Source organism: Seriola lalandi, unplaced genomic scaffold, assembly GCF_002814215.2.
Source record: "Seriola lalandi dorsalis isolate HSWRI2012SDOR001 ecotype SW California unplaced genomic scaffold, Sedor1 jcf7180002054040, whole genome shotgun sequence".
NCBI lineage: Eukaryota > Metazoa > Chordata > Actinopteri > Carangiformes > Carangidae > Seriola > Seriola lalandi.
In genome coordinates, this window is record NW_019524593.1 from 5,299 (window position 1) to 20,788 (window position 15,490).

General features: G+C 38.9%; 1 protein-coding gene across 4 annotated transcripts; it reads right to left on the bottom strand.

The window, feature by feature from the left end:
- Window positions 1-1,491: 1,491 nt before the first annotated feature.
- Window positions 1,492-12,986, bottom strand: rbm26 (RNA binding motif protein 26). Of its 4 annotated transcripts, none has more exons than XM_087173067.1 (22): window positions 12,518-12,986; window positions 12,279-12,397; window positions 11,715-11,833; window positions 11,503-11,594; window positions 11,138-11,415; window positions 10,267-10,545; window positions 9,914-10,156; window positions 8,344-8,484; window positions 8,089-8,229; window positions 7,708-7,816; window positions 7,419-7,575; window positions 6,689-6,886; window positions 5,644-5,742; window positions 5,482-5,550; window positions 5,277-5,375; window positions 5,063-5,137; window positions 4,388-4,555; window positions 3,986-4,090; window positions 3,564-3,767; window positions 3,038-3,124; window positions 2,752-2,865; window positions 1,492-2,252 (listed from the first exon to the last, which is right to left on the bottom strand). In XM_087173067.1, the coding sequence occupies exons 1-22, from the start codon at window positions 12,574-12,576 to the stop codon at window positions 2,163-2,165; spliced, it is 3,045 nt and encodes a 1,014-aa protein (XP_087029193.1). In that variant the 5' UTR covers window positions 12,577-12,986; the 3' UTR covers window positions 1,492-2,162. The 4 variants fall into 4 exon arrangements, with proteins under 4 accessions (XP_087029193.1, XP_023258623.1, XP_023258622.1 ...); XM_023402855.2 differs by having other exon boundaries at window positions 5,644-5,745; XM_023402854.2 differs by having other exon boundaries at window positions 8,335-8,484.
- Between the last annotated feature and the right edge of the window lie 2,504 nt (window positions 12,987-15,490).

Here is a 15,490-nt window from a genome sequence, read left to right on the forward strand (position 1 = left end):
CATGCAAGTAAAACAGCAAAAGCTTGTTTGAGCACAAATAATGCTCGTGTGAGTTTGGTGGCACCACAGTAGGTAAATGAGATGGCAGGAGGGGGCATTTAACACTCCCAGACTGAGAGACAGAGGGATGAGGGAAGGTATTTTTGGTGGTGGTGCAGGGGGAAAGAGCTTAAATGAAAAACAGCAGATATTCTACAATAGCAAATCTGATTTCTCACAATTATCTCTGCGAGCCTGACAGGCACCAGGGGTGGCCCAGCAACACTGAAGTGGTGGACACTGATTGGGTTATTTGTCCTCTCTCACTCGAAGCTGAGAGATTGTGGGACCTGTACTGTGGAGAGCCTCTCTGCAGGACTCACAACAAGACTCATATTCACTTATGGTTTGAAGACAGCAAAGGATGACCAGCTGTTAAGTATTAACCCATGTTCGGTGGGCAGGTAGTGACAACTCAAAAAATTAAGAGATAGGCCTTTTAATAATAAAATGAATGATGGCTGAATTCCATTTAGCTGCTGCAGTTTCTGGGCACTGGTGTTGTGATAAAGTTGGTTGTGTGTGCACTGACAATGTATTATCATTTAATTTGGGTTTAATTAGTGGGAGTGCTGATCTTTGGCTGATGTTTGACATCTATATTGGTTTTGTTTTGAGGCACTTCTGTAGTATTCAGTGCCAAGTAAGATAAATTAAAGATTTTAGAAATGTTATTATATCTCTACAAAAGTACATCATATGAATTGACACTGCTAGTGTATTGAAGCCAAATGCATGAACACCACTGTCAATCAAATGTGATGCATACTGTGAATCCACACTGAAACAGTTCGGATGAAGCAGACCAGTTGAGTTTTTAAACATTAAATTCTTGCCAGTATTTAATGTTTAAGAGAAACACAGGTACTTTAATGTATCTATTTGTCCATATATATCAATGTAGCTCTATTTTATCCATTGTGGCACAGTGCAGCATGTGATGTACACTAGTTTGTGTTGGCTTAAAATATGGCTCAAGAACTTAAGTGTCATACACAACAATCAAAATGATTTAAAAAAAAAAAAACAAAACTTGAATTTACAATTAACCATAAAAATACTGTATTTTTAACACAGCAGCATTTACAATCAATACAAGATTACATTCTAACATGTTGTAGCCTCTTTGAGAAAGACGACTTGTAGTTGGATGCTGCAGACAGCTCCTGCAACAAAAAGAACACAAATTGTGTTAGTTATTGTTGTAATGGTATTTTATATTAGATCATATATATTTATGCTGTGGCATGCAGATAAATATTTTTGATGGGCTAGGCAATAATTGAAACTAATTTTTACTTCTTTGAAAAAAATATACTATGAGATGATGTCATGTTCTTACCTTGGCATGGAAATCAGTGTTTGGTTACCTTACCCATCCAAAAATTAAAACAAAAAAAAGTTGATAGAATTAGGAATTTTGAAGGAATATTTGCTCTTTAGGGGAAGAGGAAGGTTTTTTTTTTGTTTTTTGAAATGGTCTTTTTTCAGCTCTTTTAGGAGTCTTCTTTTTCACTGCCACATTTTTTTGGTCTTTTTTTTCTTTTTTTTTCTTTTTGGCAGGATATTTTCAGACCATTTCAATTCTTTATTTTTTGTACAATCCAAAGTAAAGCCAAGAACTGAGAAGCCAAGCTTTCATACAAATCCTTTAAACCCAGACATAAAATATTTACACAGGAGCATTTAAACCAGTTCAACCTAATACTATTCTGCAAAAGCTACAGTCTGTCTTCTGTTAAATTACAACACAGGTTTTGTTTTCTTAAACTGAGAGTTCAACAAATGTGTCTTTAAGTGATCGCCTGTCACATGTGCAGACAAACTATTTGTGTTTCGTGAACCCAAAAAAGAAAAAGAAAAATGGAAAAAAAAAACAGAACTATTTCTACATTAAGAGCATTAAAAAAATTCACCATTGTTGCCTCTGGTACACACATTAAAATTAATTAAACTCACAGATGGTTCTTTTGCCAGTTACATATTTGTGAGGGAAAAAAAACTCTTGCCAAAGTGAAATGTGCCTTGTTGATTTATAAACAGGCATTGATATCTTATGAAGTTGCTGGATTGTTGCTCGTCTTCCACACCAGGGCACCCAGGGAGCAGCATCTGACCGATCTTCATCTGCGCCAGGAGCGAGGCTCGTTGTCATCCTCTTCCTCATCATCATCCTGCAGCAGTGCATCGTCACTCAGGGACTCTTCCGGGTACTGATGAGGGGAAAGAGAGAGAAAAAAAAAGAAAAGAAAAAAAGATTAGTGCTCTCTACAGTGAACAAAAGGCAATTTCGAGTGGAAAGACCTTTTACTTTGAGCACCATCAGCATTCAACGTGCACCGTGTATTTAAAAGGTCTCAAGAGGAACTAACTTCTCAGCTTGAGAGTATCATGCTGCAGACCAACTGCCTAATGAAAAGTACAAGTGGCCATACAAAAGCCATATTAGGACAATCCTTGCCATGATATATAATGGCTCCCTCTTGTGTTCTCTAAATGCAACAACAACAAGAAACATGTTTAATAAGCTCTACTGATAAGATATGGGTTAGGGGCCAAATATCCCCACTAGCAAGTAAACACTACCTAGTGAACCTTTATACCAGCATGAAAGGTAGCACTGGAAGACATAAACAATCCTGCCTGACCTGACCTTAAAGACACTATAAAGAGAAAAATATCCGTTTAACAAAGAGAGAAAATCCCACAAACCTCATCCTCTTCTGGTTCTACCTCATCAGCATCCACAGTACTGAGAGTTGTGACAGGCTTATGCCACGCCAGGCGTAAAGTCTGATTGTTGAATCTCACTCCATGGAGAGCTGCCTACAGGTGGATGATACAGAGAGCAGAACGGGAAAACAGGTGAGTCAGTTGTCGTGACAATAACATACTTAACCGGAGTTTTCTGTGCTCCGGCCATGATAATACTGTACAGAACCAGAGTTGCAAGTATATTTTACAGTTTAAATGTCAGGAAAATCAAGAAATGCATCACCTGTTCAGCCTCCGCTCTTGTCTTATAAGTGATGACTGCAGACAGGTTGCTCTCATCAATCTGGCAGTCTTCAATCTCTCCAAATTGCTTCAAAATCGTCAACACACAACATTGTGGTCACTTTACAAACACACCTTATCCTGTGCAACTATTGAAAAGAAATTATCTTCTGTTATTGCAAGTACCTAGTGAGGTCTTACTAAACAAATCCTGAGTGAGTCTGTGTATAAATGCAGATTTTTTTCTACAAGTTGCATTTAAAATTGCTGCTGCAGTAGTATGCAGCAGTATTTTTCTTTTTTTCTGTAGTACCACACCACAAACAGCCTTAATCCAAAGTAAAATAAGAGAAAAGCTGAAAGTTGTTATTATTTAGTTATCATTATTAGTTATAATTACCATTAAATGGTTAATCTGATAGTGTCTTTTAACACAGATGCCTCTGTAGTTACTTCCATCAATAGGTTGCACTGGTTCAATTCTGGATATCAAATCTCCTTTTCTTAGTAGTTTCAGGCTGACTTACAGCAAAGTGTGGCAGCAAGTCTACTCGGTCCGTCTCAGTGAACCCAGAAATCTCCAAGGCTCGTGGTCGATGGTCCACGACTGCATGCAGTGGCACACCTCTTCCCCGTCCTCTGGAGCCCCTTCCCCGGGCCCTGAGCGCACCACGACCCCGAGCCGGAACCCCCCGGCCTCGTCCTGAAGACAGAAGTCCCCTTTTAGCTGCCTGGATTAAAACAAAAAACAGGCATGGGAAGGAAGTCAAACAGAGCACAAATGTCTGATATCTGATATTCTGAAACAGAGTTGTGGAGATGAAACTCCAACAGATCATTTGAAGTTACAAGAGCACAAGTGCCCTCAAGTGGCAGCTGTGTAAGTAGCATTTTGGCATTTGTTTTCAAGCTTGAGGGACAGTTTTGTTTTTCAGGATCAGGTCAATACCTCAATTTGCAGCTGGGTGTACTTAATCTTCAACAAAGCAGTGTCCTCTCCGGCCTGGGTCTTCTTGTAAAGGTCCAGTTCTGCATCCAGCAGTTCCTTTTGTGCCTGGACATATTATTCATTCACATCAGGAAAGTCAACATTGCAAAACAGAAATAAATAAGTCAAAGGTACCTGGACAAGCTGAAAAACAAAAATGCATTTACCTTTGGACCTTTAGATTAACAAAGGAATAAAATAGAGCATAATTTAACTAACCACTAACTAACACTACAAAGCAAGGAAGCAAATGCTATGTTTATTGGAGGTACAACCTGTTTTCTATCCAAAGCCTACTGAAAAGCAAAACAGGATTTTTTCTGTGTGGGTGTCTGAATGGTGGTAGCTGGGCTGAGACACTACCTGAGCCTTGCTCTTGCCGGTGCGTAGCAAGTTGTTGCTGCTTGAGATTCCCTTTATCTCTTCTTGAAGCTTGGTGATGCTCTTGGTTAACATTCCCAAAGTTTCCATGATCTTGGCTTTATCCTCTGCTTTCATTGCTTTGTTCTTCTCAAGTTTGGATATCAGAAGCTGCGGAGGAAAGGAATAGAAAAACAAGATAATCCCAGGTTTAAATTTTGTATGAACTGCTTCCAAAAGAGTACTTGAAGCAGATCACCGACTGCCCACAGGTCACATGGTAAGATTTAAATTTGTGGTGAAAATATGGATAATTTCACTCTGAATAAGTCACTTTAAAAGTGAACAAAACAAAGCGTGTTGACACACGATCCTTAATCCATTTTACAATGTTGAATGATGACATAGTTCGTGAGTCACAGTTCCCACACACAGCTTTCAAACACTGCTAGTATATCTACACAAACAAATCAAAGCAGAGTCTGAGAACTGAGAATTGATTGTCTGAGTGACTTTGTTGCCTTATGTTGCTTAAGTGGTGAGTTAGACCTCTTTCACAGCGCACACATTTAACTTTTGTATATAGAGCTTACCGAATACAAACACTGACAGGTGATGGGACACTTGAGTATATAAGTATATATAATGAATTATAATCTCCATTCCAGATTATCTTACCTTCTGTGTCTCAATGTGTTTCTCCAATATTTCCTGCTTCTTCTTCCGGACATCCTGCTGTAGTTTTAGGGCTTCCTGTGAAAGGAATTACGTTCTTAGAATGAGAATACTAATTACTTGCTTCCCATTTCATTATCCCATTGAGGCCATACTTCCGAATCTCTCCTCTCCCCCTTTCCCATGCCTCCCTCCATTCCTCCATTCCTCCTCTCACCTGTTTCTTCTTCAGTGCTTCCTCTGAGGTTTTTTGGGCTGCCTTCAGGGCAGCGGGATTGTATACAGTCTTTGTGAGGCCCACAGATGTTGAAAACACCTGAAAAAGGAGAGTGATAGGACAAAACGTTTACTCTATTTGAAATAAAAAAGGACATAAATTCCAAAAGAACATCTGTCATTCTGAACAGAGAACAAACGCTTACTTTTTCGACAGGAGCTGCAGGTTTGGAAGAAAATCCCAAACGGTCTTTCACTGACACTTTAGAAGGATTCTGCACCAACAGGGAAAATACATTATGTTTATAGACACCTTCTGCAGATTCTTACAAGTATATGCGAAAAAAAACCCCTCAACACCAACACACCTGAGAGACTAAGCTGGAGTCTTGGGAGGGCTCGGAGTTTGCAGGGAGCATTGGTCCAAGGCGATCTTTGACAGACTGCTTCAGAGACGTGGTTGAGGGCTGCTGAAAATATGTAAATCACATTATGTCAAGATTAATGGAGTTCATTTTAACATGGCCACTGTCAGACAACAATGATGTTTGTTGTTTAATTTTCTAGGTTTTTCGGCGCACTGAACATTTTTGTATCTGTATCCTCTAATTTATTTACTGACTTCCTTCATCTCATAGAATGACAAACAACAACACTCAGAGAGAAGCTCTTTGTTCTGTAACTGTAAGTGGGGGCAGCACTGCCATTAATGCAACAGGTTTTTCCATGTGACAAATTGCAAGAGCCAAGGGAGAACAATGCTTTGGTGAGCTATGCCCAGCTTTACAAATGATCAAAAACACCCTCGAGGGGGGTGTTATTTTTCACACAGGGACACTGACAGATCAACAACAAAGCAAGCTGTGGATGCATGTAATTTATGCTCTAATTAAGCTGAGAATAGTAGTGGAACTGGTATCTCTGACTGTTCTATGACTGATATCTCTATTTAGGAAAAGACTGCTATATGTGACCACATTACAGTCAACCTGACAAAAAGCCTCTTAATTCTCACCAATTAAGATCAGTTGTTTTAACAATTTTAAAACAAGTCTATGGATATTCACTGGTGCTGCACTACAAATATTAACATGATATTTTACTATGTTATTTTATTTGGCCAATTATGCATTAGCAAAATGTTCTGAGAAATGCAAGGTTCACTGCAAAAACTTTTGTTCACAAACCTAATTCAGTCTCAAAATTCTATTTTTCTTGTTTAAAAAAAAAAAAAAATCTAATGCAATTTGACTTGTTTCAAGAATCACATAATCAATTTCTTCATTGTGCTTCTTACTGAAAGATATCTACTCGAAATTCTATCCATGCAAATACTAGCAACATTTTTTGCTTGTGGTATGACAAAACATTTCACAACATGCAATAAAAGACAGTTTTAAAAACAACTTTTACCATGGCTGGCTGTGGCTGCGGTTGCTGCTGTGAGTGTGAGTGGGACTGGCCCTGTCCATCGCTCCCATCATCACGGAACCAGTGCACTCTGATGAAGCGGTTGTTGAGAACAGCCTCTGTGCTTTGCATAGCCCGCTTGGCCTCGTCTGGAGAGGCAAACTGGATCAATGCCCCTTCTAGGTCATTTTGGAAGGCCACCTGTAAGAATAACAAGACTAGGTCAAAACCTTGTATATGGCTGGACCACGTCGTAGGCTATTTGCATTCTGTCTAGTGTCAGCTGGTTTCAACCATCTGTTTGCTTCTGTCCTATTCTCTGTGCTTATGGTGGACGCTGTCGTTACCAGTGGCCATGGTTCCATCTATATGTTTTTTGAGCGTCCCAGTGCAATAGCATGTGATCTGTTTACAGCAGGGGATCTCAGTCAACTTCACACTTATTGGCTTAAATGGCCTAATTTCAACCAAATAAGCAAAGTCTTAAAAGTCAGTAAGTTTAAATCTAAACCACGACACAAACCAAAACTTGATTTTTAAAAATCCTATGTGTCAAACTCAATACTAAAATCCTTTTAAAGCTCCGTAACATTCACACATACATACTGTTCACATATTGGCTACCTATTGTACTGCTTCACTGTTTACAGTGCACTACACAGTAACTACATATCTCATTGACAACTATCCATCAAAGCTGGTTTCATGTCTATAGCACCACATTGGGACTGACCTGCAGGTTGACGATGGTGCCAAACTTGCTGAAATGTTCATTGAGTTTGCTGATGTTGTTGAGCTCAGGTGGAATTTGCCGAACCAGCAGCTTGGTGTTAGGAAAGAATGGGGCTCTTTTGTGGTAGCCCTGGTGGTTGGGTTTGTTAAAGTTGGGTCTGAGCAGAGAAGAGAAATTATTAAACAATTCAAAAGACAATGCTATTAAACAGACCTCACATCTATTCAACCAATGGGTTTAAAGGGAGCATATAATTTATTTTTATATTAAAAGGAAAAGGGTGCCTTACTTGTCAAACCAAGGTTTCTTGGAGGGGAGGCCTCCATCATGGGAGACAGCTGGTCTCTTCCTTGAATCAGATTCCATAACGATCCGCATACTGTTGTTAGGAATCTTTTCTGGTGAGGGACAAACACAGACAGGTCAGCTTTGAGACTACCGCTAAAAAGGGAAATCACAACCCTAAGGTAAGACATTAAAATATACAACCGAAACCCAAATACATTAGCTTATCCTGAATACCGGTATTCTCCTTGTTCTCGCTGTTTGTGAAGCAGCAACACACTGACACACCGGCTAAAGTGCAAAGCATGCTAACAGTAGGAAAGTACATGCATGTTTTAAGACAATCTATTCAAAGATCAGACGGTTCAGTTCATGTGAACAATACCTCTCTGTGGCTGGTCCACCTCCCCCATTGTGAGTCCAATCAGGTTGGGTCTCTGGGCATTGACGCGGTGGCGGTAGATAGGCCTGGAGGTATTAGTGATGCTGGGAGCCTCAGGATTGTACACATCTGACTCATAGTTGTCTGATCAGCAGAGAAAGGACACTTTAACTCAGAAAACAGCAAAGCAAGGTACAGTAAGCGTGATTTGTAAATACAAAGTTTAATTTGTAATTTCAAAAGACACACAGCAAATACCGGAGGTGAAAAGTGGCGCTGAGGCCTGGGGTAGTGAGGAGCGCATCCCAGAGGTGACGATAGTGGGAACAGAGCTGGTAATGGAATTGGGAGGTGCATCCATGCCCGATGGTTGTAGTGGAGGAAGCGGAGGAGGGGGACCTGTGTCAGACAGAATAAAACATAATAAAAAAAAAAAAAAATCATACAGAATGAGAAGTTCAAGCTAAATAAAAACTGGTCAAATCAATTTTGTAATCATTTTTGTTTAACCTGTGCTAAACAGGTCATTGATCTAACTGTTCACCAGGTAGCAAGGTAACTACTCCTCTTGCCTTGTGTTTTAAAGATACTTTTAAGTTAAATCAACTCCACTGTTTCAAACATAAACATTTTATGTGGGTTTATTTCCTGTTCACTCCTAGCAACAGCTGACAGGATCCAAGCTTAGATCCAAGCTGTTGCCTAGCAATGCTATTATTAAAGATTCTATACATGTCCTGTGCTCATATTTAATCCCATGTGTTGGTATCATTTTTTCATTCCATAAAAACCATATAAAGTTTAACATTTAATGCTAAAATATGATATTCCCAGGGCGTCATGTGTTTAGTGCTGAAATGACTAGTAAGCTGACAGAAATTTAATCTATCTTAAACTTTTTTGATGATCAAGTCATAGTTTACGCCATTTTTAAGGCAAAATGTCAAAAAGGGTCAGATCCTCATTTTTGAGAAATTTCTGAGTGTTGGAATAATTGTATATATGGAGTTCTCTCATATTTATTAACTAACCATGTATCCTGCTTTACAGCCCTATAATCATGCATACAGTTTGTCTTATGATAATAACCATGTATATAGTTTGTCTTGTGATGAGTTGTTTTGCAGGTAGTAGCTGCTGGAGGAGATCACAAACTGTCGCGATGCATAGAGCAGACTGAAACCAGTCTGTTCTACTTCTATATCATTGTACATTTGTACATGTATCATCAGACACCCATCATATTACTTTTGTGTGATTCTCAGTTCTTTAAGATAAGCAATGACTTGTAACTAAAGAATGCTTGGAATGCCTTATGTGATAATAAAAAGAGAGGAGACGGTGGAATATGCTCAGAGCGGGTTGGAGATTGTAACTGAGCATATCTCTGTCCGTTCTCCTCGCGAGTAAGAAATAACGCCCTTGTCTTTCTCTTCTTTGTGTCAGTATTAAATGTCTTAGGTGGTGTAAACCTGACACTGAGGAAATCTGAAAATGTCACAGTGGGCTTTAGGAAATTGTGATTGACATCTTTCACTTCCTGACATTTTAGAGGGTAAATTATTAAATCAATTGAGAAAATAAGCAGATGATTGATCAGGAATGAAAATAAAAGTTAGCCGCAGCCCTGTGTGCCATCTCCACTAAACTTAATTTCATGTTGGTTGCCATTAGATTATCCAGTTTAATTGACATTTGTGAAAAACATGTGTTAAATGCTTTTACTGTAAAGCACTCATGTTCTGCAAAGTGCATATATTTGAAGTTTTCTTCATCCTGAACCAATGTGTCATAGGAAAATTAAAAAAAATAAACTCTAAATTCATACCTGCAACAGGTGGAAGGCTGGGTGGGAGGGCGCCTGGTGGGGGCACAGGGGGCCGCAGGTTCACAGGTGGGGGGTTCATGAGAGGTGGTGGCGGTGGGAGCCCTGGTGGTGGCGGTGCGTCCACACCTGGGATTGGCGGAGGTTGGAAGGGCAACATACTGGGCAAATTGACATCTTCCACTACAACTGGGTCACTTCCATGGTCAAAAGGACACATATCGCCTCGCATGCAGAAGCCCTTTTCTGGAAAAGACAGCAAACTAATGTTGAACATGAAACACACAGAACTACAACTCAAAAAAAAAAGTGAGTCTGCAGACTTGATGGAAAAAAGTTCAATTGGCTTTCCTTACCATCGTAGTCACGGCATCGCTTCCTCTGCTGGGGGGGTGGTCCCCTAATAAAAGGGCCACGATCCACAGGGTGCTCAGGACGGAAGTCTGACCAACTCTCAGTGGTGTTGTTGCTATGATGATGTGTGGGGGCGATGACTGTAATGGTGCTGCTCAGTGTTGGCACTGGGAAGTGCGAAGTGGTTGCAGTGGAGACCAGAGCTGCTGCGGAGTAGCCGTCACCACTCTCTGACCTGTCCACTCGATCGTGATCGTACTTCAATTTTCCAGGATCTCGTTCTGTGAATAGGCATAAGTCAAGTATAATAGTAAACTAACTGTAATTATGGCACGTATACTTGTGATAAATTAAACTGATTGCACGTTACAAAATCCATATCCATATTTCATCAACATCCAGTCATTGCTTGTCTTTTGTCTACTTATGATGCAGCTGCCTGAGCTGTTGGTGTGTATCAGTTCCAAATGCTCAGCTCAATTCTGATACACCATTATATGAAGCAACTACTTCATATGATTTTATATAATTCATAAAGAAAAACAGTTCAATCCATGCTGAAGAAAACCCAGTACACACCTATTAGACAACTACATCTCTGGAAACAATGAAGTAATCTTTGTGTTTAATGGGCTTCCTGGTCAGTTGTAATTTGACTGGACTCACATTGACAAGTCAGCAATTAACAGGGTCATAGTTCAAATAAAGTGAACTTTGACCACACAGCACTATGTAAGAAAGCTGTGTTTCCAAACCAGGGTTTTGGTGTCATTGTTCTCTCAAACAGAAAAACAATGGTTCAAACTGTTACAGGGTGATCCCACTGGTGATTATGTGTAGACATCATTTTAGATCTATCAATCAGGTTCTTACCTCTACTCCTGCTTCTGGACCGAGTTCTGCTGTGGGAGCGGCTCCTGCTGCGATCTCGATCCCTATCTCTGTCCCTGTCTCTGTCTCTGTCCCTGTCCCTCTCTCTGTCGCGGTCTCGGATGCGATCTTTGCTCCAACTCCTGCTGCGACTACGACTGTAACTGCGACTGCGGCCTCTCCTGCGATTGTAGCGATCGCGGTACGAGTCTCTCCTTGGCGGGTTGCGGTCATAATCTCTCTTCCTGGAACGATCATCTCTCTTCCGGTCATCTCCTCTCCTAAAAACCAAGGGTATAAATTAGTGAAAAGTAAATACAAGCTGAGGACAAAATGTAAGACAAATGCAAACAGGCAGGTGCACATACCTGCTATCTCGACTGTAACGAGAGCTTGATTGTGGAGGGCTGTGATTCACTCGTCGAGAAAACTTCTTCTCTCGTTCTTCCTCCCGATTTGTCTGAAAAAATGAAAAAAAACAAACTCAAATAAATACTGTTTATCTAAGAGAGCCAATGACATAAGAGGTCCTCCACATCGTTTAATATTCACATGTGATGGTACTTAAGTAGAGAATTACCTCATCTTTCTTCTGCTCATCTTTCTCTACTTTGCCCAGAGAGGATGGTTGCTCAGGCTGTGGGAGGTAGCTTTTGTTGTTAACAGCTTCAAACAGCTTATCCACAAATGGCTGGGTTTCTGAAAGAATTTAATTATGTAAATCAAAGATAATATTTAATGCATTGATTATCAATAACATACACTGGAACAGATGATAAATAAAACGGGGCTTGCAAAGTAAAGCTTTCATAAAGCAGAGGATTAATTTGCCTCAGTTTATGCCTCTCATGATTCAGGTCATAGACCTAACCATTTATTTCTCGGAGAAACAATTAATCAGCGATGATTGATGTTCCCACATGTTTTTTTTTTATCATGCAGCACACTGGAATATTTTTCTTATCCAGATTGTTAGAGGACTCTTTCAGTATTTATACATACCACTTGAACAGCGGCAAGTGTTTAAATGACTTTCTTGTTTTCCAAACATCACCGGTTAATTGTGATTTATGAGAAACCAATCTGATCCGAATGTAGGCAGATTACACATGAGCGGAACAGACTGGGGCTAATGATTAATTACCTTTCTGAAGAAATACATCCAACTGGTCTATACACAGGGCTTTGAGTTCCTTTTCACTTTTATCCTTCTTCACCAAAGCAACAACATACTTTGCGAGGGCAGAAGGGTCTGCATCACAGCTGGAATTGTGAGGAAAGAAAATCTTAAGACACACGAATATGGAAATAAATATATAAAAAGGCGTGGATAAGTTACTTAGAAAGACAACAGCTGTGCGGCTAATAGCTAACGTTACTTACATGGGCTCAAGGGTTTCAGACAGCCATGTTTTCAAGGCATCAAGGTTTTCAATGATCATTTTATCCAGCCGAACTTTCCCTCCACCGCGGCCAGAGTTAACCCCTCTTGGGGCGATATTACTTGCTTGTTTAAAACGATAGCAGACACTTGAGTGATCTTTGGCTAGGCTGTGGTGCTAAAAGCGACGTTAGCTGAACTTCATCCGCGTTAACGTTAGCTAGGTTAGCTAGCTAGTTAGCAAACGTCTTTTCAAGGCCCCTAACGTGCTGCACGATTCCTCAGCTCTCGTAATGCATTTGTCATGGAAGTGCACAAGGAACGAGTCTATTATTTATCAACGTTCAACCAACTAACTCTGGAAGTTGTAAATTATTTTTATCCGTTAAACTTCAGGAGCATCCACGCTTTACTTGCTACTTTATCCCTCCTCACTAGCTAACATGCCATGGCGACTATTTACTTCCGCTTGTGTTCTCGTTGGCAAAATATCGCGAGAGGGAGACAGTGCAGTACAGTACTGATGTTTCTATCACCCGCGCAATTCACATCAATGAGAGTAAGGTAAATAACAGAAATACTTCTCTGTAAAATGCAATACAGTTCAACAGCACCCCAAACTAGATACTCCAAAATGATCATACAGGTGAATCAACAATTTCCTAAAAATAATTTCATTGAGTAAAATTAAATAAAAGTATTATCATCAAATAATGCTAAAAGTGAAGGTACTTGTTATGCAGAATGGACCATTTAGAATACAATATGTCATGTTACTGGATTATAAATTAATTTCATTTATTCTATATAGAGCTTTATAGGGATCAATAAAATCTTAATCTATAATAACACATTGTCATTTGTTTGTATTACATACAAACGTTATTGCTCTAAATTACTGTAAAGCAATTAGTAACTAATTGCTATTAAATAAATGTAGTGTATTTGCCTCTGAAATTTGTGGAGTATATGCATATAGAAGCAGAAAATGGAAATAATCAGTTATAAATAGTTATGATAATTAAGTACAAGAACATGAAAATTGTACTCAAGTGCAATTTAATATATAATGGTTCCACATCAGTCCAAGCCATATAGTACTAATGTGTTATCAGAAACCTACTAAGTACACAACAAGAACTATATATCGAAGTTCCTATTAATTAAACACAGATGCAGGGGTGAAGCAGCGATTTTAAAAGTGTGGGGGTTCTAAGGGTGGGACATGAGCACCACAACCCAGTGCTTTCAATAATATTATTATATTTCTTATTCTCTTTTTCTTATAATTTCCCTATGCTGGAGCAACTTTAATGAACAATCTTTTCCGTCTTGAACCAATAAAGTATTTCTGATTCTGACAAGATAATGGCCTGAATTTTTTTTTTCATTGAGTTTATAGATAGATAGATAGATAGATAGATAGATAGATAGATAGATAGATAGATAGATAGATAGATAGATAGATAGATAGATAGATAGATACTTTATCACTGGAACAGCCAACTCATCTCTTACAGGTGGTAATAGTACAAAATATGTCATAATGCACAATATATACTAAATAAGTGAAAGGTTACTAGGTTCCTTTATCTATAATTTGATACAGGGTTTTATAACAAGATGAGACTCCACCATGTAAAATTGTTTTATTTTTTGACATCTTATTTATTCACTCATTTACTGTATATAATTTTTGTTTTGGTGAGTAGCATAGAGGGAACAACAACTAGCACTTCTCTGTATACAATGTTGAAGTAAATATCCAGTCAGCGATGAATAAATAAAGATAAAAATTAATAACATAGTTAATGTTGAGACATTAGACTCAGTGTCATATTTTAGAAAAGATCATCATGCAAACATACACTATACAAAAGAGTTCATGCAAATGTCCATTTAATGTCATTTTACAATTTTTCTACCAAAACAAGTTATCATGCATGAATACAAGTGTACATAGCATACATATACATCATCCTAGAGAAACTCCCCAGTAGAAAGCACCTGTTAGGAAAGAATACTGAGAGATGTCTGTTTGACAGATCAATCTTTATTATTCTTATTTTGAAATTGATTAGTTTATTCATCAATGTACAATGCCAGCTAGCAGCTTGCTAATGCTAATGCGCGGGGGAGGCGGCTAGCTTGCTCACAGTGGTCCATGCCTAAACGAATTAGTCCCCAACTTAGTCCCCCCGACAACTACATAGGCTAAAATTAGGATCAAAAGGATTTTGAGCTTGTAAAGTAATGTTTACAAATCATTTCAATGTTTGTAGTTGTAAACTGACCTCTGTAAACTTGTAAAATAAATCTGCATAAAAAATTCAAGTTTGTGCATGTGAAAAAATTGTATTTGTGGTAAAGAAATTTGTATTTGTTAAAAGAGACTATGTGAATCAAAATTTCTTTCAAAATTGCTTTTAGAGTAATTACTATGCTCAGAATATAAAATGCAATCATGTATGAGAAGGCACCTAAGCCAAAACTGAATACTTCACATACATATACATTGGTACTAACCACTTGCACATACATGCATACCACCATGCATATACATATGTAAAGTTTTGCATGTACTTGCGGCTCCAGCTCTGATCTGCATTGATGTAAACCCAACACCGGGGGGAAACCTTTTAATTTTCACCCGTTTCCTGCTGTAACGTCTTTCAGAGCACAGACACTGTAAACACATCTGTCACCTGTCTGGCCCAGACCTGCTGTAAACTAATACCAATGTAATTTTACAGACGTGTTCTAGGATTATACTGGACTTTACGTGATGAATATTAGCAAAGCAGCAGAAGCAGTCAGCAGGACATTTCCAGGGATAGATTGAGAGTGGAGCTGATAGAGGGAAAGATGAAGAGGAGGGAATGTGAACAGAGTGATCCGGAGTACATCAAATAAAATACTGTCTGATAATATTACAGTACATGTCCATGTTGTTTATCAAATGATCCTATTTTTAA